This window comes from Pavona decussata, unplaced genomic scaffold, assembly GCF_977016875.1.
Source record: "Pavona decussata unplaced genomic scaffold, jaPavDecu1.1 SCAFFOLD_84, whole genome shotgun sequence".
Classification (NCBI taxonomy): Eukaryota; Metazoa; Cnidaria; class Anthozoa; order Scleractinia; family Agariciidae; genus Pavona; species Pavona decussata.
The window spans coordinates 6,470,387-6,492,189 of record NW_028145502.1 but is presented as its reverse complement, the minus strand read 5'-3'; the positions used below and the strand labels follow the sequence as shown (position 1 = coordinate 6,492,189).

The following is a 21,803-nucleotide window of genomic DNA, read 5'->3' as shown; positions in this document are numbered from 1 at the left end:
AGATTAACCATATGTAGATTAGTAGGAGGGATTCTGTCCACGGCGACTTTGAACCTGCATAACTTTTTTAATATTTGCGCAAACTCCTTGAAACTTAAGGTCGTTTTCAGAAATTTAACTGAAACAAGTTTTATGTGGTCGTTTGTATTCATTGACTTTGATGTTGTCATGGCAACCAAATTTTGACAGGCAGTTTTCTTCACAAAATGAAAAATTCCTTTTCAAAATAAAGTAAAAAAAAATTTTTTAATATAACTGTTGTTTCTAGGTAAAATCAGTGTTTCTTTAATTAATGGTTCTGATTGGTTTTTGCTCAATTTCGGTGCTTTTGTGAAGTTATCAAATGTGAATAATGGAGAAACGATGACTCGGGAAAAAAATCCGAGTCCCAGATGGGATTTGAACCCACGACCCTCCGTGATCTAGTCGGATGCTCTAACTACTGAGCTACTGGAGACTCTATGGTGAGCAAGGGTCAAATTGTGGGTATCGACTGGAACCGCACCGCGCGGTTAAACAGTCATTTACTGACTCGTATGAACTCACTAGCAGCATCGCGCTGTCGCGCTGTCTGAAGTTATGAAAGGAAACGTGATGTAATTTTTTTTTTAAGCCTGGTGAACAAGTGAGCATGATGTACTGCTCAGTAGTGACAAAGGCAAACTCGGAAAAAGATATTCCGAGTGCTCCTATCAGAAGTCGAACCTAAGACCTTACGTTTACTAGTTGGAATGCTCTACACTGCCTGGTGAACAAATGAGTGTGGTGTGTTATTCAGTAATAACACAGGCAAACTTAGAAAAAGAAATTCCAAGTGTTCCTATCAGGAGTAAGACCTAAGACCTTCCAACCACTAGTTCAGATGCTCTCAGGCTTCACATTTCCTTTCATTGCGTATATGCCACTCATTGACATTCCAATTCTAGTAGTATGCAGGATGTTTGTCCCATAAACCTAGTTTAATGGCTTTAGCTTCCACCAGTCTCCTGTAGCTCAGTGGTAGAGCATCTGAACTAGTAATAGTAAGTTCGACTCCTGATTGCAGTTAGTTGCAGAAGTTGTAGTAAGGCTAGGAATTTGCAGGAAGGCAAAGCGTACTGCACGATACCTTCTTAAGGCGATGAGCGTCCAGAGGCGAAGAAACGAAGAAAAAGATGGGTCGACTTTGTTAGAAAGAAGCGTGCTCGATGGGAGTCATCGAAGAGTTCAGTAATATGCTCGAAGTATTTTGTAACCGACGATTTTGTATGTAATTACACATGCACAAAGGATTAAGGATCAAAGGATGAAGACTCGGAGCAAATAAACAATAGAGAGACACATTTCGAGAGGTATATAACTCAGTGAGGCGGCTGGCCAGTCGCGTGTAAAGAACTTGTAGAGTTAACAATTTAGTAGCTCGAAGTCTCGGTGGCTCGCCATAATGGCAGTCAGGGTGTAAAGAGCGAGTAAGGTTTATAATTTAGTGGTGCGACGTCTCAGCGACCTGCCAATCGTTGTCCAGAGTGTAAAGAACGGGTTAGAGCGAGACAGCTTCAGAATCACCGCTTTCCAAGCAATTTATACTTCTGTGATAGCAGGACGACCCTCAAGTGATCGACAATCTTACCGTTCACAACAGCGCTAGCAACAACGTTCGCACATTTTTGTAACCAAACGACTACACAATTTCTACACTTGAATCTGAAGTACAGTAACGTTATGTAAGCGGATAAATGGTTTAAGAAATACAAACGCCTTGGCGTGTAAAGAAAGCATGCTAATACATGGAATATATCAATAAGCACGACAAAATGACGCGTGGAATTAAAGTAAACAATCGGCAATCTTGACATTCCCTGAGTTCTACATTGTCCTGTAATCGGTCCTTTAGAATACGGCCTTCACTTCCCATTGGTATCTCGCTGTCCTTTTCTTGTCCGCCAGTGGGTCGTCAGCATAAGCAACAGCTTCGTCATCGCTATACGCACTCGAGGTTTGGGTTATCTCTGTGGTGATAAAGGGGATAAATCCTGATCGGGTTCCATTTCGTATCCAGCTTTTAAACTGATTTCTGAGTTGCCTGAGTCAAAGCCCGTCTCCAAATGCGATGACGTGAATGACATTGTAAATTTCGGTACGATTCTGATGGCTATGGAGCCCGAATGGAACGAATTTTGCAACAGAAAGCTTTGAAAGTTCGACAATAAAGATAACTGACTGAAAATCGCTTAAGCGTCGTTCTCGATTTGACGTCACAACTTGATTTTTCCCAGATCCCCTTTACGCGGTCGTGAACAATTCGGTATTGAACTTTAAGGGGGATAAAAAGGCGAGGATTTAACCGAAACATTTTTCTTTACGTAGAGATACTCACCAAAGTATGGAAATTTGTTTTGGAGAAAAAATTGGGAGTTCGGAACACTTTATTGTTAAATAGAAGGAAATCAAAATATTATTTACTTATGTTTGACTCGTAGTCCTTAGGTGCAAAAAAAAAAAAAAAGAACCGTACTAAAACAATTGTTTCTCTGTAAAACGCACTATTTCTGATTTATAATTATAGTAAAGAACAAGAAACATGCCACAAAGCTGAGCTATTAATAAAGCAGTTACACCGTACAAAGCTATACACTAATCAATTTATGCCTTTTGTGCTGATTTTTGCAGAGTTTAACATCTAGAAATTGTCCTTATTGTGCATGTTTTTTGGAATGTACTGAAAAGGAGAGTAATAATTTTTTAATTAAAACGTCTTTTTATGTTCTTTCACTCAGGTTTTCTTTTCCTTTTAACCTTTCTATAATGGTCATTTAAAAATAAAATTATTTTGTTTGAAGAGTAAACGCTAAAAAATCTCGACGTTTCGACTTCTCCTAGGTCATTTTCAAGTGAGAGTAAAATACTAGGCTTAGCATAAATATATTACAAACAGTTAAAATCGGTAAGAATGTTATGAACGCTAAAATGTGATAAAATGTGTCAATGATAAGTATTTACAAAGTAAAACTGGACATTAAACTCTGAAACATTAAAACAATAATGAGGCTTGCTAAGAACTGATCTTGACAAATAATTTCGCGCGGATGGAATCACCCTCTTTGTTTAGTGTTGGTTTTAGTTCTTTGGTAAAAAGCATTTCGAAAATGAGGCAGTAAAGTTTGTTCTGACACTTTCTTAAAATTTTGAAACATCCTCAACCTTGCATTTAAGCTCCCATCTACGTGGAAACTCTTTGATCAGGAATAAGAACGCCACTAAATAAGAACGACACTAAATAAATTACTTACTTTACTTACTTACAGGATGTGGTGCCGTTGTCAACAACATACTGAAAAGTCCAAGATATCCAAACAACTATCCAAACAACATGGACTGTGTTTCTCGGGTACAAATTCCACCCGGGCTGGCCATGAGGATTTACTTTTCCCATTTCCACCTGTTTGGCTATTATACTTGCAGGTACAAAACTATCGAATTAGTGTTTAGAGTATACATTACATAACCTCCATTGCATAATAATGGTAGTTGTGATTGTCTCTTTGTTTTGTCTATATTTGCAGTGGTTGAAGAAAGGTAAACACTACTCGAAAAAAAGTTATTGAACCATTTCAAAGAACAAAGTTACTTGTTAGTCTCATTACTCTACAAGTAGCTATTTTTATCTAACAACAACAGCAACAATTTGTTTACAAATTTAGTTGATATAAGGGGCTTGTCCCGCAAATTGCCACAAAACTAGTCAAGGCGGGACCAGACAAGCACGAGAACATAACGGGAAAAAAATACAATCAATTATAAACATGCTGGAAAACGGAAAAACTCAATTAACTTTACATAATAACGCAGATTTAGATATCGCTATGCAAAAAATGAATCTCTAGACTCATTCACCTGTTTCTTTGTTTATTTTTATTTTATTTCCTTTTTATTGTTGTTGTTGTTGTTTTGATCTGCGGCTAAGAATCAAATCAATAACTAGACTGCCTTGTCATTTATTGTCATGACAGACATGTGATAAACTAGTTTTGCATGTATGTGATCAGTAGTATACGAAATGGGGGTTCTACGTCCGGTGGATCACGGTGGATCATATGGATCCGTAACGGCGGTGACGTCATAGCTATGAATAGGTCAGTAGAGCCAACATAGTTACGTCATTGTAGGAAACAACGAATCTGGAAGGCTTGCCCAAACTTGTCTTGAATGGTATGGTACATGCGCACCTAGATAATAAGCCGTTGTTTACTTTATAGGCACTAATATAATTGACCTGATTTTCTCGCAGTTGGTGAAAATATAGGTTGGAAGCGAGTTACAAAGGCTTCGCCGATGTTTTAGAAACTCCACACGAATCACTCAAGCCAATCATACCGTAAATTGGGATGTGTTTTTGTGGCTTTCAGATTAGAGACTAAGGCCCGGTTCATACGTCGAACTTTACACGAGCCGAACCTAATGATTTGGTTCGGCTCATGTAAAGATTGGTGTATGAATCAGTTAGGATCGACAGATTTGTATTTGGGTCGACCCGCCGTTCTTTTCGACTGTGCCAGTCGACTGTGCCAGTCGAATAGAACGGCGAAAGTTGGACTTCAATTCATACGTCGAACTTTACATGTGCCGAACCAAATGCATACGTTACGTATAAATTATATAAATCATATCTATCCCAGAGGTCTGCGCGTTCCATCGGCTTGGCATGCGCGAAGGACTTCATTCTGAACAAGATGGCGGGAAAAGAGGAATGTGCTTGTTCTTCTTGTTTAGAAACAACTAAATATACTTGTCTGAGATGCGAAAGATTTAAAAACAAAAGAATCTATTCTTGAAGTGCACACCCACTTTAAACCGACAGAAACTTTCCAATACAGGCTATATCAAAGGCGAAGCGTCAAGACTTCTCAGAACAAAATCTTCTAAAACAACATTTGAAGAAAACATTACTCTATTCCAACAGAGATTACGCTACAGAGGTTACCTCGATAACCTTATAGATAAAACTCTCTCAGAAGTCAATTTCAGCGAAAGAATGTCGGCACTACAAAACAAACAAAAAACGCGCAAAAACATTTTGCCGTTTGTTACGGAATATCGCCCTTCTGTGCCTAACCTAAAACCATTCAGATGAGTAAATGGCACTTGATAGAAAATCAGCCTCTGCTAAGAGAGATCTATAAAGACCCTTCCCTACTTTCGTACAGAAAAGGGAGATCTTTGAAAGACGTACTCGTAGGAGCAAATTAGTATTGAAGGTCATATTCTTCCTATCTCGACCAACAGGAGCCGTGTTTGGCCTGTCTTCATTATTTTAATAATAATAATAATAATAATAATAATAATAATAATAATAATAATGATAATGATGATGACGATGATAATGATAATGATAATAATAATAATAAGAAGAAGAATTTAATATAGCGCCTATTAACATTAAAATGATCAAAAGCGCTTTACATGAATTTAAAAATTTTATATAAAAATATAATAACTATAAAGAATTATAAGAAATATCAATAAAAACTAATACTAAAATAAACTATTGACCACCCCCAATTCCATTTTACCAAACAAGCTTTTCCATGTCAGAACTCATCTCTCCCGCCATTTTGAATCTTGTTGAGAAAAAACAACAGCCGCTGACCACGAAAATCTACTTTCTTACTTAAGCTTTAAGTTCGACTTCAGTTAGGTTCGACGTCTGAATCAACTGCCGAACTTAATTATTTGGGTCGACCTTAATAGGTATAAGGTTCGGCTCATGTAAAGTTCGACGTATGAACCGGGCGTAAAGCTTTTGCGTAATCTCTTTTTTCCCGGTCCGTTACCATTAATTATGCAAGCATGCAATGATCGGAATCCAAAACTTAACTTTGCATACAAATTCTACTTCTAAACAAAAACAATAGACAGCTTAAGTTTATAGAAATAAGCCATTTAAATGTCAATTAAAACACTCGAATGATAAATACTTGCTATTAAACAAGACACATTTTTTGAGAGGCCTTAAAAATTACTTTATTGCTTTTAAATAGAAAATGCAAAAAAATTAAAATTATCTAACTACCGGAGAATTGAATGAATTAAAGTTACTTTCAACTCTATATCCGAATCGCCGAGTTTGTCTCCTTAGTTTATCATAATAACATGGAGCTTGCTATTACATTTTTGCTGACCTTGCGTTCTCCTCTTTCTCATTTTTATTTTCTCTCCTTCTCTCCCACGCTCACTTCTATTTTCCCTCTCCCATTCATTTCACTTTTCCTCCTTTTTTTTTCTCCTGCACATTTGTTTTTATTTTCCCTCCTCCTCATTACATTTTTATCTTCGCTCTTTTACAACCACCACCACCTCTGCCCACCACCACATTTCCTTTGTTTCACCACCATCAATCGTGTTGTTTTCTCTCCTCCTCTTCTTCATTATTTCTACTGTTTTTTTAGAGGAGGGAGAGGAAGAGGAGAAGGGAAAACAATAGAATTGTGGTGGTGAAACTAAGGAAATGTGGTGGTGGTGGTGGGCGGTGGTGGTGGCGGCGGCGTAGGTGGTTGTGGTGTGTAAAGGAGCAAAAAAATGTAATGAGGAGGAGGGAAAATAAAAGAAATGCGCAGGAGCAAAAATAGAAAAGACGAGAAGAGATAACTGAGAAATGACGAGGAGGAAAAGTGAAATGAATGGGAGAGGGAAACTAGAAATGAGCGTGGGAGAGATGGAGAGAAAATAAAAATGAGAAAGAGGAGGATGCAAGGTCAGCAAAAAATGTAATAGTACGTAAGCTCCGCGTTATTATGATAAACTAAGGAGACAAACTCGGCGATTCGGATATAGAGTTGAAAGTAACTTTAATTCATTCAAATCTCAGGTAGTTAGATAGATTTAATTTTTTTTTTGTATTCTCTATTTAAAGGCAATAAAGTAGTGTTTCAGGCCTCTTAAAAATTGTGTCTTGTTTAATAGCAAGTATTTATCATTCGAGTGTTTTAATTGATGTTTTAATGGCTTATTTCTATAAACTTAAACTGTCTATTGTTTTTGTTTAGAAGTAGAATTTGTATGCAAAGTTAAGTTTTGGATTCGGATCATTGCATGCTTGCACAATTAATGATAACAGACCGTGAAAAAAAAGATTACGCAAAAGCATTAGTCTCTAATCTGAAAGCCACAAAAACACATCCCAATTTACGGTATGATTGGCTTAAGTGATTCGTGTGGAGTTTCAAAAACATCGGCGAAGCCTTTGTAACTCGCTTCCAACCTATATTTTTACCGACTGCGAGAAAATCAGGTCAATTATATTAGTGCCTATAAAGTAAACAGCGGCTTATTATGTAGGTGCGCATGTACCATACCATTCAAGACAAGTTGAGGCAAGCCTTCCAGATTCGTTGTTTCCTACAATGACGTAACTATGTTGGCTCTACTGACCTATTCATAGCTATGACGTCACCGCCGTTACGGATCCATATGATCCACCGTGATCCACCGGACGTAGAACCCCCCTTTCCGTATACTGCTGTGATCTGATTTCTGCCCTTCGCGCCTGTCTGTACTTCATGCTGGCCTGATTATGGGTTGTTTTAGAACCTTTGCCTTTTTTCTAGACAAATTGATAGGTAAGCTGCTTATAAGGTTTGTTTGTCTGTGTCGTTGTATTTGTATCATTTATTAGTAAGCCATGGATGACTTTAGCATTTTTATCGGTTACCTTGCCGATTAGTCATTATATAGTTTAACTGTCAGTTATTGTAATGTTTGCACTACATTAATGTATATGTGTACACTTATTTCTTAGTAATTGGCCGTACTCCTTTAACTCAAAAAACATATAATAATGCGTGTGACTTTGTCTCATCTTATCTTATCACTTTGTGTTAGCTTATGTTATTTAAGTTTATGTTATCTCATCATAAATGAACTAAACAAATACGTCTTTCTTTTTTGCAGGTATGGTGACTACTTGAGGATTGCCAATGATAACAACTATACCGTAGGCACATACTGTGGGGTGGAGTCTGGATTGAATATCAGTTTCACTGGACGCTATGCTGTGCTAACCTTTCACTCAGACGGCATTTTCACGCGCAGAGGATACAAGTTAGATTTCTCCTTTGTTTCTCCCGGTAAGTAGAAAGAGTCGGACGAAATATTTTCCAAAGAAAATGTCAATTTGCTATTCAGGGATTGTTTGTTATGATAAATTATAATTCACCGATTATAATCTACGTGTTACTATTGGCCAAAAAAAAATCATCAAGTGGTACAAAATTAAGCGCGCGGTTATTTAGCGAATACACCCCTCAGGTGGTTGCCATATATAAACAATAGCCTCCATTTGGCACGAAAATATGCTTAGATATTTGTCTGCGGACATAATCTGTTCCGAGAAGCGAACAGTTTTCCGAGAGCGAAGCTCAAGGAAAACTGTGAGCTTCGAGGAGCAGATAATGTTCAAGGACAAATATCTGAGCATATTTTTAAAGCCAAATGGAGGCTATTGTGGTTATTATCCTTCAAATATTTTTCGCAACATGTAGCAACGATCTTGAGTATTTGAAAATTTCGTTTAAGAGCAGTTTACCGTCAAAAACGTTTAGAGCGTATGCTGTTTTCTGATACTGCTTTATCGACCAGCAGGTTTATCTCTCCTTCTGTTACAAAAGCAAACCGTTCCCCATCTTGACATTAATTTTAATTGTAAACTTGACGCGCCTTGAAGTTTTTTGAAATTGGGGAACTACACTTGGGGAACATCATCGGATATTTCCTAGTTTTAGCTGGGGTATATTCGGTCACGTGAGGCTTTTAGACCAATCGCACGCGAGCCAAAATATTTGATGGATTATAACGGACGATATTGTCCGAGGCAAAGATTGTACGAAAAATGCACAGTTGGCCGAAGAACGAAGGTTTAAGGGCAACTGTAAACTTTCGAGGACAATCGTTAACTGGTTATTCCCAACCTTCTCGGACCGCTTTTATAGAAACCCTAAAAACGTTAACTATAATTTAATGCAAAGCTATTAAGCTGTAAAATCTGAAAATAAAGGTTTCGGTTTTGTTGGCGATCAAAGCATTGAAACCCAAAACTGTCAGTGTGGGCTTTGACTGCATTAATTACCAGCTCCCACATTATACAGATATCGCAACAAGCTAGACTATATCCTTCAGGAGATAACGGGCTAACATAGCGTTCAGGCTTTTTCGATATGCACATTGGGTACTGAGAAAATCTATTGTAAAGTTTGATAATTGAATATTTTTCAACGAGTCTCACGCGCTAGGTGCTTGGTGCATTAATATGTAACGGATATCTTGCCAGCCAAATTTGGAAAATATATCAACCCTATTATATCCGTTTGAATAGAGGGAATACTTGTAGTTAAATAAGCCCTGAGTTTCTGGCCTTCAAAGATTTGCACAGTTTTCGCAGACCATTACAGCAGATGTCAGCGAGGTTAATGCGCCGACCAATAAAAAACAACACAGGTATTAAATCCCTACAGAAACTGAGTTTTCTTTTTCTCATCGCTATATTTGCATTTGTTTTAACTTAGTTTTGGGATCTAGGTTGTGCCCAAGCTTTTCCGTCGTATAACGTTTCATAAAGAAAAGACTCCTCCTATCTTCTAATCTAGAAAACCCAAAAACAAAAAAAAACAAAAAACAAAACAAAACAATACAAAAAATACTTATAAGCCATAAAAGAGGACTGAAGATGAGCCAGTTAGGTCACAACGATGGCAAATTAACCTCTTTTACCATTTGCTTCCCGAATAACTAGCACGCATTTCAAGGCTATTTTTTTCTGCTTAAATCAGCAAATGAATTTTAATACTGAATAATTTTAATCAACAACTTGTATTGCGCCTTTTAACATATAATGACCAAAGGCGCGTTACAGCATGGAAATTAAACTAGGTATGATAGATTAGAATTAAACTTTGCATCAAAAGCTAACCTAAACAGATGAGTTTTCACTGAGGATTTAAAACAATGTAGTGATCTAGGTTTCTGTATGGCAAGAGGTAAAGCATTCTACAGTGTGGGAGCCGCGGCGACAAAAGACCTACTACCAAATTATAATCGCTACATTTTTTCAAGAGGGAATTCTCGTAAAATTACATCATTTGAGCGGAATTGATAGGCAAATTGTTTAAATAGAGGATATTACATGGCCGCGCGGAGATACGAAATTTCTCTTCGAGTGTTGAAAAATATTTCACGAGTGAGCGCAGCAAACGAGTGAAATATTTTTCAACATGAGAAGAGAAATTTCGTATCTCCAAGCGACCATGTAATTTTCTTTTTATTATATAAGATCCTCACAATACAACAAAATATGCTTTGTTCTTTATTTCAAAAACTAAGCTTTGAAATTGAGTACATAAGCTTACAGTCAGACGTTTATTTGTATCAATCGTAAACCAGGCCGAGTTATGTCAAAACAAATTAAGACTTAAGCAAAAAGGCCACAAATAAAATCGATATAAATAGAAAACGTATTAACAGGTAGGTCTCTGGTATAAACTAATGGCATATTAAATATGGTTAGAAATTTAGCTCACAGTAACAAGTAAATCTGAACATACTATTCTATTAAGCTTACCGGCCTGGCTTTCATCGCTGCTCTCAACTACCCTCACACAACTCCTACGCAGTTTTCCTCTTTGTATTCGGATTTTCTTGTTCTTCTACGAACTCGATCAGTTTCTTATATGTGATCTCGACAAATCTGCTTGTGGTTGACCCCATTTTAAAATAAACTTAACTTCAACTCGCGAAAAGACCAACTCAAAAACTCCCGAAAGACAAAACGACAGCCAAACGGTGGAAAACCCTTAGAGGGCCACAAGTGCTTGACAGCGCGCGAAAATACTGCAAGCTGATTGGACAAAAATGATATCACACATGTTTGTGTAAAAATAATATCGCCACTGGCTGGATAGCGTTTTTATCAATTTGCTACCACTCGATATACCGCTAAATTTTATAAAATAATTATTGATAATAAATTACTGATATATTGAGGTGACCGATCAAGCAAAGTGTCATAACAAAGCTCGGAGCGTTCTAGAATTACGTAATGTAATTTTCCAAATTAGCTATGAGGAACACTATAAGAAGAGAAAACGAAACAGTTTAGTCGTTATGTTGTTCACTGCCCTATTGTTGCCGTTTAAGTATAAGAAAGGGTTAGACAATGAACGCGAGGGGTCTATGAGATATAGTGCCTCGAGCATAGATAGAAGGCCACGAGGGCGTAGCCCGAATGGCACTTCTATCTAATGCGAGAGGCGCTCTATCCTATATCCCAGGACACTAGCGTTCATTGTCTAATCCTCTTAGAACATGGTCACATCCGCGAAGAAACTGTAATTTATGAAGATTATTTTTGTGATCGTCTTTTAATTTTGTCATTCACACGTAGGAATCACGTTGTTAGTTTGTTTTTGGATGTCGCCGTAATGTTTCTTTCTTTGGAGCTTTGTTTATTCTTTGTTGTTTTGATGGCTCATTTGCTCCGGCTATGAACCAGTTTGCAGAGTTCGAGGAACTTGACGCCGTCCTTGCCACTCAAGAGTTACTTGCTTTTGAGAGCGTAGACATATCCGAGTGCTTGGGGGATGAATTCGATAAAACTGCCTGTTTCCAAAAGCCTACCACAGTGAACGAAATTGATCAAAAAGAAAGAGAAAGAATTCCAACGCGACAAAGTACTGTGTGGTCGATAAACGTCTATCGCCGAGTCTGAAATGAATACCGAAACACACAAATTGAAACCCTTAGAGATGAGTATAGGTCCGTTCCAGTTAATTTGGGCACCACCCCCGTGAAAGAGGTAAATTACTGGCTTACAAGATTCATATTGGAAGTTCTGAGAGGTGATGGCAAGCCATACCCGTACCAGTGCTCTATACACTCATTAGTATGCTCTATATAGAGCATACTAATGAGTAGGTCACTTTATCTGACACTTTCCTTGTCCTTAAAAGCCGCGGCCTCTTTACATAATTTAAGAAAGTTTGTGTTGATAAAGAGCACACAAATACTGGGAACTGATTGGCTGAGTGGATGTGAACATGTTCTAATGAGACATTAGAGCTTATTAGTGGATGGAAAAAATCGTTAATTTTTGAAATCGGAGGATCGTGCAGTGCACGTGGTAATAAACAAGCACAGCGAAAGACAACGCACGGTGTGTCTCGAAGCCACTTTGAGAAAATTTTGTTGTTTACTACAAGCAAAAGGCAGGTAAATTAAAAACGTGCGCTTCGGCGAACTTAAGAAACACAACTATTCTGAATTGCACTGAACACTGAACGCACCTATCACTACGCTAGAATATAAAAACATTCCTTGCAAAGTGGGAGAACTAATCAATTTAGTACTCGACTGGAGACAATAATAAACAAAAAATTTTACCAAATTAACCTCTCTAAGATCTGACACTGCAGAGCAAACCATAAATTCAACGTCACAAAATTTACCCTACCCCAAGAAGATTTCATGTCCCTTCCTTTTATCTAGGCAAATGTTGAGAACATTTTAGTGAGCGGTTGCCCCAGAACAACAAGAAAATGGAAGGAAATATTGCATTGTTTGTGGATTAAACTTTCGATGCTGAGCTCACCTGCAACGGGTTATCCCGAGCAGGCAAGATCGCTCCATCTTGACCGCTCGGGAAGCCAATCACAGAGCATGATTTGACTCTTTCATTCTACTAGCTTTTTATGCCTCTATGCTTATTGTTTGTAGGTAAATATTTTAGCGCTCTCGTGCAATTTGGCGACTTAGATATTCAAAGACATTCACAATTGTATACATGTTATTTGGACCCGAATGGTGCCAAATAATTTAAAATGGCCAAGTCTGATTAAAAATGGGCTCATGCCAGCTATTCTGTGATTCACTTAAGATAATTGATCTTTGAAAAAAAGTTAAAATAATACAAAATTTCTTTGGATATGTTGTTTCAAATCGAGACAGATATAGCGGCCATGAACCATTAAAGCATGCCCGAAAAATAGCGACCTTTAATTTATCTCCTGGTTGTTGTTGCAAGGCAAAATCATCGACATCTAGCAAAATCTATCGATTGTTTTTTAAGAAAATATTTATTCCACTCGCGCGTTTTGGATATGAAATGATTATATCCTATCATCTTATCTCAAACACGCGCTCATGGAAAAATTGTTAAATATATTCAGTTTAGTATAATTACTCAGGTGATTATAGACTGAGATTCTGTTTATCTGATTGGTCGAGGATTGCGTCATATCCTTCTATAATCACCTCGCGCGAGATTAATGTAGTGGCAGCACTAATTTTCAAAATGGCCGTTTAGCGAATTTGTTGACGTTTCTAAGGAAGAAGTAAAAAGGACGATAGAAAATGTAATTCCGAAAGGCATTAAAGATGATATTAAGTCCGGGGTGACACTTTTCTAAAACGGTATTCTTTTATCTTTGCCTCATACTATTTCAGATAAACCGAAAATAACGATTCCTGCGGTGCAAACAGTTCCAGGTTACGTGGTAAAGTGTTCGGCTGAAGGAACTCGTCCCATGAATATGTCGCTAATTCAGAATTCCACCATATTGGGTCAGGGAACAGATACTGTAGTTGTAAAAGTTACAAAGGAGGGAAACGTCACTTGTATGGCTATCAACCAGGCAGGGACAGATTCAAAAACGTTTTCTGTTACAGGTTTGCCTTTTCTTTTGCTTTCCGTTGTGTTTGTTTTTTCCTTTGGTAACTAACTTTTAGATTTTTTAATACATATGACTAATACTTATGTAATTCACATTATATTTTTACCTTCATTCTTTAAACAATAATATCCATATGAAGATTCTTGTGACATCTGTCGCATACTAATTCTGCGACGATAAGGAATTATAAAATTAGGGAGCTCACCATTACTGTTCAGTTTAAAAATGCACCAATTCAGTTAAAAACAGGTTCACCGAGGTCTTCATTGATGAAGTTTATGACACACTCCTTAACAGAACACACTACAACACCTCCTTCAGTTTGACAAAGCCATCAATAACACATAGAGCACCATTCACTATGTTCTTACTTCCGCATTGACTATTAGATGACCGCATTTCTCTTTCTTCGTACATTGATAAAATTTGTGAAAATTCCGTCTTCCAACGCTTTCATGTCTGCAGAGCAAAGCGTTTTAATCGGCGCAATGTATTGAGTGGATTTTTTTTGTAAACTTGGTGAAGAAGTAAGTTTACCAAAGCTGGTTTGTTATTGTATTTGTTCACGGTAATCAGCATTCGACTGTCACTTTCTAAAAATTGATTCTGCTAGCCAAGGACATGCATTTTGTGTAAAACTTTGATAACGTCTTATGTAAATAGAGGATATTAATTTAAGTAGTGTTGCTTAAATACTTTCAAGCCACATTCTCTTGGTAATATTTAACATTAAACGAGGCTTCCGAATGACTTGCTAGAATAAAACGCATGAAAGTAATGTGTAATATTTCTTTACCTGCAAGTTTCCACTAACAAGTCTACTTCAGGCAGCCTCCATTGATTCTAACAATATGCTGAGCTCACTCAATTAAAGTGCACCTAAACCCCTCCATCCCCATTTCCCCCCCAGAAAATCCCCATATTTCGGTAAGCATCTCTGCAGAAGTATTTTTTTTAATTTGGTGAAATCTTCGGTATTTTGTACCTTCTGGAAAAACGGAAAATAGTCTAAAATCACCACCATTTTAGTTCACGACCGAGTTTTAAGGAGCATGGGTCTAGTGGTTGCTGACGTCACTTTGAGAACACGAGAACACCACACATACTTCACTTGTTTCTTTTATATAGTTAGATTAACCGTATGTCGATTGGCAGGAGAGATTCTGTCCACCGCGACGTCGAACCTGCATAACTTTTTTAATGTTTGCGCAAACTCCAGGAAACTTAAGGTCGTTTTAAAAAATTTAACTAAAAGAAGTTTTATGCGGTCAGTTGTATTCATTGACTTTGATGTTGTCATGGCAACCAAATTTTGACAGGCAGTTTTCTTCACAAATTGAAAAACCCCTTTTTAAACTAAAGAAAAAAACTTTTCTTAATATAACTGTTGTTTTAAGGTAAATTAGTGTTTCTTTAATTAATGGTTCTGATTGGTTTTTGCTCAATTTCGGTGCTTTTCTGAAGCTATGAAAGGAAACGTGAAGTAATATTTTTAAAGCCTGGTGAACAAATGAGAATGATTTATTGTTCAGTAATAACAAAGGCAATTTCGGAAAAAGATATTTCGAGTGCTCCTATTAGGAGTCGAACCTAAGACCTTACATTTACAAGTTCGAATGCCCTACCACTGCCTGGGGAACAAATGAGTATGATGTATTATTCGGTAATAACACAGGCAAACTCGGAAAAATAAATTCCGAGTGTTCCTATCAGGAGTAAGACCTAAGACCTTCCGACTACTAGTTCAGATGCTCTCAGGCTTAAAAAAATATCACATCACATTTCCTTTCATTGCGCACATGCCACTCATCGACATTCCATTCGAAGCAGTATGCGGGATGTTTGTCCCATAAACCTAGTTTAATGGCTTTAGCTTCCAACTAAAAGTATCATTTGTCTTAGTTTTTATCGAGAAACTAGCCTGGATAAATGAAATGACAAATTCTGCGAGCGTCTGTAGTCTTCAAACCAATGTGCTCAAGCTAGTTAGTTTTGACCTTCCGCACCGCGAGCACTTCCCACTATCGCAAAAGGGTATCCAAAAACTGTTAGATGGTTCATTAAATGATGTGCGATGTCAGTTTTCGTCTGTGTAAATCAATATCAAGGTAAAATGACCATTTTCGTAGTTTAATGTAATTTTTATTTTAAATTGCGAAGCCTAGGAATGGACGCAACATAATATCAGTTGATATATCATTATCGACAAACAACTTGAGAAAAACTTATGATAAATACAGGAAACTCTACTTCTTACCTCAGTCGAGGGTTATCTGTATGAGATAATTACAACATTTTAGCAGATTTAGTCGATGCGTATACGGAACATTCATTCAAATTCAAAACTGTTGCCTAGTTACACTATAACAGCGAGGCACAGGCTTCGCACGTATCTGTTACGCACTTTGCTCGATGCTATACTGCTGCCTTTCCCTCATACAGTCGAATCTCCCCTTGCAACCACCCCTCGTAAGCGACCACCTCTCTTGAGCCAAAGTTCCAAAATATCCCCAGTCAAATCACTATAATTGGAACCTCTCGTAAGCGACCACCTCTTGTAGGCGACCGCGGCCATTTTTAGAATTTTTTTTTTACTACCCGTAAGCAACCACTTGTCACATACACGACAAATGTCCTCATCTATCCCCTGTCAGAAGTTGGAAAATTTACCTCTGTAGCATTATCACATGTACATTCTTGGGTAGTTCAGGGGACATTAATGTCACAATTGGAGGTGTCCTGAAATAGACTTGTCCCATTCGCAGTATTGGGTAACTTACCGCAGGCGAACCATCACCTTGGATACTGAAATTTTACTGGCAATATAATTTTCTGAAAGTTGAAAAACGTTATTGTGGCTACTAAACCTCTGGAGTCACCTTATGCTAATGAGTTGAGAATTTAGACCACCTCTCGTAAGCGACCACCTCCCGTAAGAGACCACCTACGCTTGACATTTTGGGTGGTCGCTTACGGGAGGTTTGACTCTAGTAATATACACCAACAGAAAAAGATTCTCAAGTAACTTGGATTCCACAATTATATCCGAAGGATGGCAAAAAACAATTACTCCTGCAGCGCGCGCTACACAATAGGCCTTATCACGGTTTTCGACGCCATTTTGACGGGTAGGCAAACAGGCTTGAAATAACAGTGTTTGTATGAAAATCCAATGTCAAATAATTTTCATAAAACACCGCTTCTGAAAAATTCATGAATTGGAAACTTTTGGTACTAGGTAAAGGATTTTAAGAACAAAATTGGAGGGATGTAGCTGTGACAGAAAGCGTCCAATCGTGTTTTGAAATTTCCATACATTTGTCTGTATAGCGAACCAGCTGTGAACTGCTACTAAAAATAGTTCGCGGGAAAAAACACAGGGAAATGTATGGAAAGTTCAAAACACGACTGGACGCTTTCTGGCACAGCTAGATCCCTTTAATTTTTTTCTTAAAATCCTTTCACTAGTTCCAAAAGTTTCCAATTCATGAATTTTTCAGAAGCCATATTTTGTGAACATTATTTGACATCGGATTCCCATACAAACACTGTTATTTCAGACGTGTTTGCCTACCCGTCAAAATGGCGTCGAAAACCGTGATAAGGCCTATTACCTACATCGGGCTGACTTTGGCGTCATGCATTGTAACTGTTTCGCTTAGTAGCATCCTTTTTTATTTTATTTTTTTTTTCTGAAACATTGAAAACGATAAAATGGCGACGGACCGGGACAGGGTAATACCGCGTTTTCTGCTTACTCAAAGCAGCAGAGTTCTTTTTGTTAGATCACCATTTAACCCCAAACAGATCACACTGCCTTGAACAAATAGTCAGTTCAAGATGAGTTCTGTCGATATCAAACACTCCTGTAAGATGATAAGATATTAAATCTACCGCACTGAACGTTCCAGGCTAAAATTGGAAAATAGGGCGAAGTAATGACTCAGATCAACTTTGCAAGCAAGTAATAATCTCTAACCTTTTAGAGAAGAACTTTGTTGTAAAGTGAATTTTGGTGGAGTGGCAGATTTACTTCTGTATGAAAACTGCAAACGTTTCATCCATCAATCAGCTGTTCCATAACACTACGATCCATAGCCTAATCATGAGGACGCCCAGCCTGCCTTTGGGTACCAGGTACTCGGAGGCTGTCTTCGAATCTCAGTACAGATATCTTCAATAACCCCCTCCTCCTCCTCCAAGATTTTATTAAACAAATCGGTTAAAGTTTATGGATTTAGGTGACATATTCGTCCAAAGACGTGGAATGCAGATTGAAACGAGGAAAAAAAAGAAAGAAACAAAAAATGAAACAAAATAAAACAACGGCAGAAAAGTCATGCAGCTTTAATGTGCATATTCAGGGACGGTTTCCTCGCCATTACCTTGACTTGTAAATTGAATGATTTCCTTTTCTTAAGTAAGGCAAATAAATAATGATGATGATGATGATGATGATGATGATGATGATGATGATGAGGGTTGGGTCGGGAGAGCATTGGGGTGGTGGGTACTCATTTGTCTAACCTACAGAGTTTGTCAGAACCAATGTGACTGTTTATAGGTATAGTTTTTAATTTAGAACTCCAAGGTTAGGGAAGTACAAAATATCGTTAGGGTTAGGGTTTGTCACTGCCCCCCTCCCCCACCACCCTCCCTCACCCCGCGCTACCCTCAACTTTTCAGGTCACGCATAATAGATCCTCTACTGGCGCGCAATCGTCCGTGTCAGACGTGGTTAATGCGTGACATCCGGAAAGTACTGACAGACATACTTGACAAGGTATTTCAATCGTGGGAAAGTTTAATAAAACCTTTTCCCATCAACAAGAAAATTCGGACAAGATGGCCATGATAGCCAGGCAGGCTCCAGCCAGAATTCTAGCTAGGAAACGTCTTTTTGTAAGAGCGAAAAAGCCCTGCCGCAACCCAGAAAATGTCATCAGTGACGGATTGCCAACCGGAGACCATAATGCCCTAAAGAGTGGAAAACTGGTATACTTGCTCACACTCATACCTCACGTCTTGAAAGGTCCGCTATATATATTTTAAGCGTAGGAGGAGAGAAGTTGTCTGTACATCTGGCCAGGCAACTACAAAATATATATATAAAATTATGAACATTGTTCCTTACCTACTCGAGCGAGTATGAGTTTCGCTTCACAAAGTTGAAAGACTATCGGAACTGCATCCACAAACGCCTCCAACAAGTTTGGCATATCCACACGAAGCCATCTGTAGAAATTTATTACAATACACCAGGAGCCATAATCAGGGATGGATCCCTGATTATGGCTCCTGAATACACCATTCCAGTAAGAGGACTGGACAGCTAGACAGATTAAACTTTGATATTTCAGCGTCTTTCACTAAGCAACTGACCGTGAGCACTAGGGTAATACCAGGATGCAGGATTGCGTAATTCTATTAGAAATGAACGGTAATAGTACAAGTGATGACCATGACTGGTACAATACCTGGCCTATGCGAATGGCCTTGTCAGCATAACATAAGTAACACTTCGCAATATTAAAGCGATCGTCTTGAAAAAATTATTTAACATTCTTAGTATAAAAAGAAAACTAGAGGGCTGAAAGACTCAAGCATAAAATAATTTGGAAACAAAACAACAAAGACGCACGATAGTAATGCTTAACGACCAGGCAGTATTGGGTATCCTGTGTTCAAAAGGTAATCCGAACGACGTGTAACAATTTATTTACCGCATGAAAGTCTCGTAAATGCGATTGTTTATCCAGTGATGCTACAATTTCTCGAGATAAAGGTAAGAAGGACTTCCAGATATTAAATTTCATGTATGTCACACAAGGTTTTTGAAAACTTTTGACGATATTGAGTTATAAACAGATTGCTTGTCGGATCGTATAAGTAATTCAAAATAAAACCGCTACATCAGGCAACGGACTTATACAAATTTAGGTGACATATGGGTGGTCCATGGACCCGGGTCCATGGACCACCCATGTGGACCCAGTCCGTGGACCACCTTGTGGGCCCGGTCCATGGACCACCTCGTGGACCCGGTCCATGGACCACCCCTGAGGACTGGGTCCATGGACACAGCCCCTGTCGAACCACCAAAGACCCCCCTTCGATATCTCGAAATGTAAACACTGCTCTTCGCAAGTACCTTTTACAACAGATTATAGACGAAACCTTCATGAAAACTTCATGTGAGGCACTTGTTTGTTTATACTCCACTAGGCTTCGTTTTATCCGTATTTCTTAACTGCACATGTAAAGCTTAGTCTAGTTGACTCCAAAAGAATAGCAATGGTCTTCTGAATTCTGCATCCCATAATAAAAATACTTGGGACTTGGCCTAGTCTTTCTCGTTCTGCTTGCGCCCGGACGATTTGTTTAAAAAAGGTGTGATGAAGAACGAAATCTACCTCGTCGGTACTCACCAGAAATCAGACCCTACGATTGCAAAGAAAACTAAATATGGATTGCGTGTAAAACTCAATGGTGGTAAAAGCATAAAATCTCAATTACATAGAAAGTAGAAGGTGAATTACATATTGAATGCCATATTTAATCTGTATTTTATACACAGTCCGCAGTCCATCCTTTATTATATTGACAGGTAAAATATGCCTTCGAAAATTTATTAGTGGTGGTCCATGGACCGGGTCCACAGGGGTGGTCCATGGACCGGGTCCACGAGGTGGTCCATGTTTTGTATACGTCCATCTGGCAACAAAAATGGTCGTTTTTCCCTGGTAATGACTTACGTATGGGAGATGATATATCGCTCGGAGATTTGAGGGACGTACATTTAACACAGAGTCGAACTTTTTTATGCAAATTAACCGTGATAATACTTGCAACATGGCGGGTCAACATGCCAATCAATTAGCGTGAGTGTCTTGTTTTCAACACGCTCTCACAATTTGCCGTTTCATTTACCCAAGCTAAATTTTCGGTAAAAACTAAGATAAAATGATACTTTTGGCGGCAATAATAGTTTTGATAGGTAAATCCATGTACCAGATCGATTTTTTTGCCCACGAATCTGGCCAAAATTGAACGTCACGCAATACTTCCGCTAGGCATAATTTTGTAAATTCCTTACGAAATTCAGGATCGAAATTCATTAAGACCTAACAGCTCTACATCGCCGTTGAAGGATGATATTTTGAGGGCATGCATCAGTTTTTCCTGGTACGGTTTCCGTTTTGGTTTGCTAACCTTCGATAGAAGTGTAATTTCAGGACCGATTTCGGGCGCTGTGAGAGGAAATTACTAAACCTTGTCTCGAAAAGAAAATAAAAACTCAAACAACTTCAAAGTTCAATTTTTGTAACAAGTTAGCAAAGCCCTTTAATATGGCAAAGTTTGAGAAAATCGAATTTTTCTATCTTGCATGGGTATAGTTGATATTTACAGCAAGCCGCTCTTAAAAGTCAGATCGAGCGCGTTTACTCACAAAGCATGATGAATTTTCTGCGAAGAACTGCAACAGTATGGTCCTTACGAAAGATCTTATTTGAGGTTGACAGATCGGACCCGGCTAAGCGACTCTCGCTGTGTGTCTGTTGTGTTGATAAAAGCCTTGGTATAGTGTTCTGAGTTTTGCTTTCTTGTATCGGAGATTCTTCCCTTTTGATCAAAATGTGGTGCGACCGCTCGTGATCGTGAGGGGAAAAGCTCAAATATACTGAATGAAGGTTTGCTTACTGTTCATTAGGATTAGTTTTCGATATGCATGACAATGTGTATGCTGCAATTCCCGGGTACAATTGTAGCTCTGTGGCGTTTGTTTAGGTATATCGGCTCGAATTAAGCAAGATTTCTGGAAGCGCTAAATAAATGTTATCTGCCAAGACTGAGGATCCGTGGATTTTTCTACCCGTCATTTCATGCTCATGCTATTTAACTGCAGTAAGATTGCAGGATGATTGTTTATCACGGATATGAGAGTCTAATATATCCACACACAGCTGATCATCGTTGTCTTTCGCTTTCAAGAGCTATGGCTTGAATCTTTCCTGTGAATTCGGGTAAACCGAATCTACTTCTGCCGTAAAGTTTCGTCTCTCGGGAAGTAATGTATACTTATTCCCGGCATGCTAGTTTTTTTCGAGC

The 21,803-nt window shown here is 38.3% G+C and overlaps 2 protein-coding genes and 1 pseudogene across 3 annotated transcripts in view; 1 reads left to right on the top strand and 2 right to left on the bottom strand.

Moving 5' to 3' along the window:
- LOC146475649 (ras-like protein 1) overlaps positions 1-21,803 on the bottom strand; it is a 491,817-nt pseudogene that overhangs the window by 126,700 nt on the left and 343,314 nt on the right. The window lies entirely within an intron of this gene.
- The window catches only part of LOC146475652 (uncharacterized), a 417,346-nt gene that overhangs the window by 140,140 nt on the left and 255,403 nt on the right, over positions 1-21,803 (bottom strand). The gene's annotated exons all lie outside the window — the stretch shown is intronic.
- Positions 1-21,803, top strand: part of LOC146475653 (CUB and sushi domain-containing protein 3-like) — a 101,653-nt gene that overhangs the window by 8,173 nt on the left and 71,677 nt on the right. The window contains exons 4-8 of the mRNA XM_085116066.1: positions 3,285-3,441; positions 3,543-3,555; positions 7,584-7,611; positions 7,927-8,102; positions 13,468-13,689. Of these exons, the coding sequence (XP_084972192.1) occupies positions 3,285-3,441; positions 3,543-3,555; positions 7,584-7,611; positions 7,927-8,102; positions 13,468-13,689 (596 nt within the window). The remainder of the gene's footprint in view (positions 1-3,284; positions 3,442-3,542; positions 3,556-7,583; positions 7,612-7,926; positions 8,103-13,467; positions 13,690-21,803) is intronic.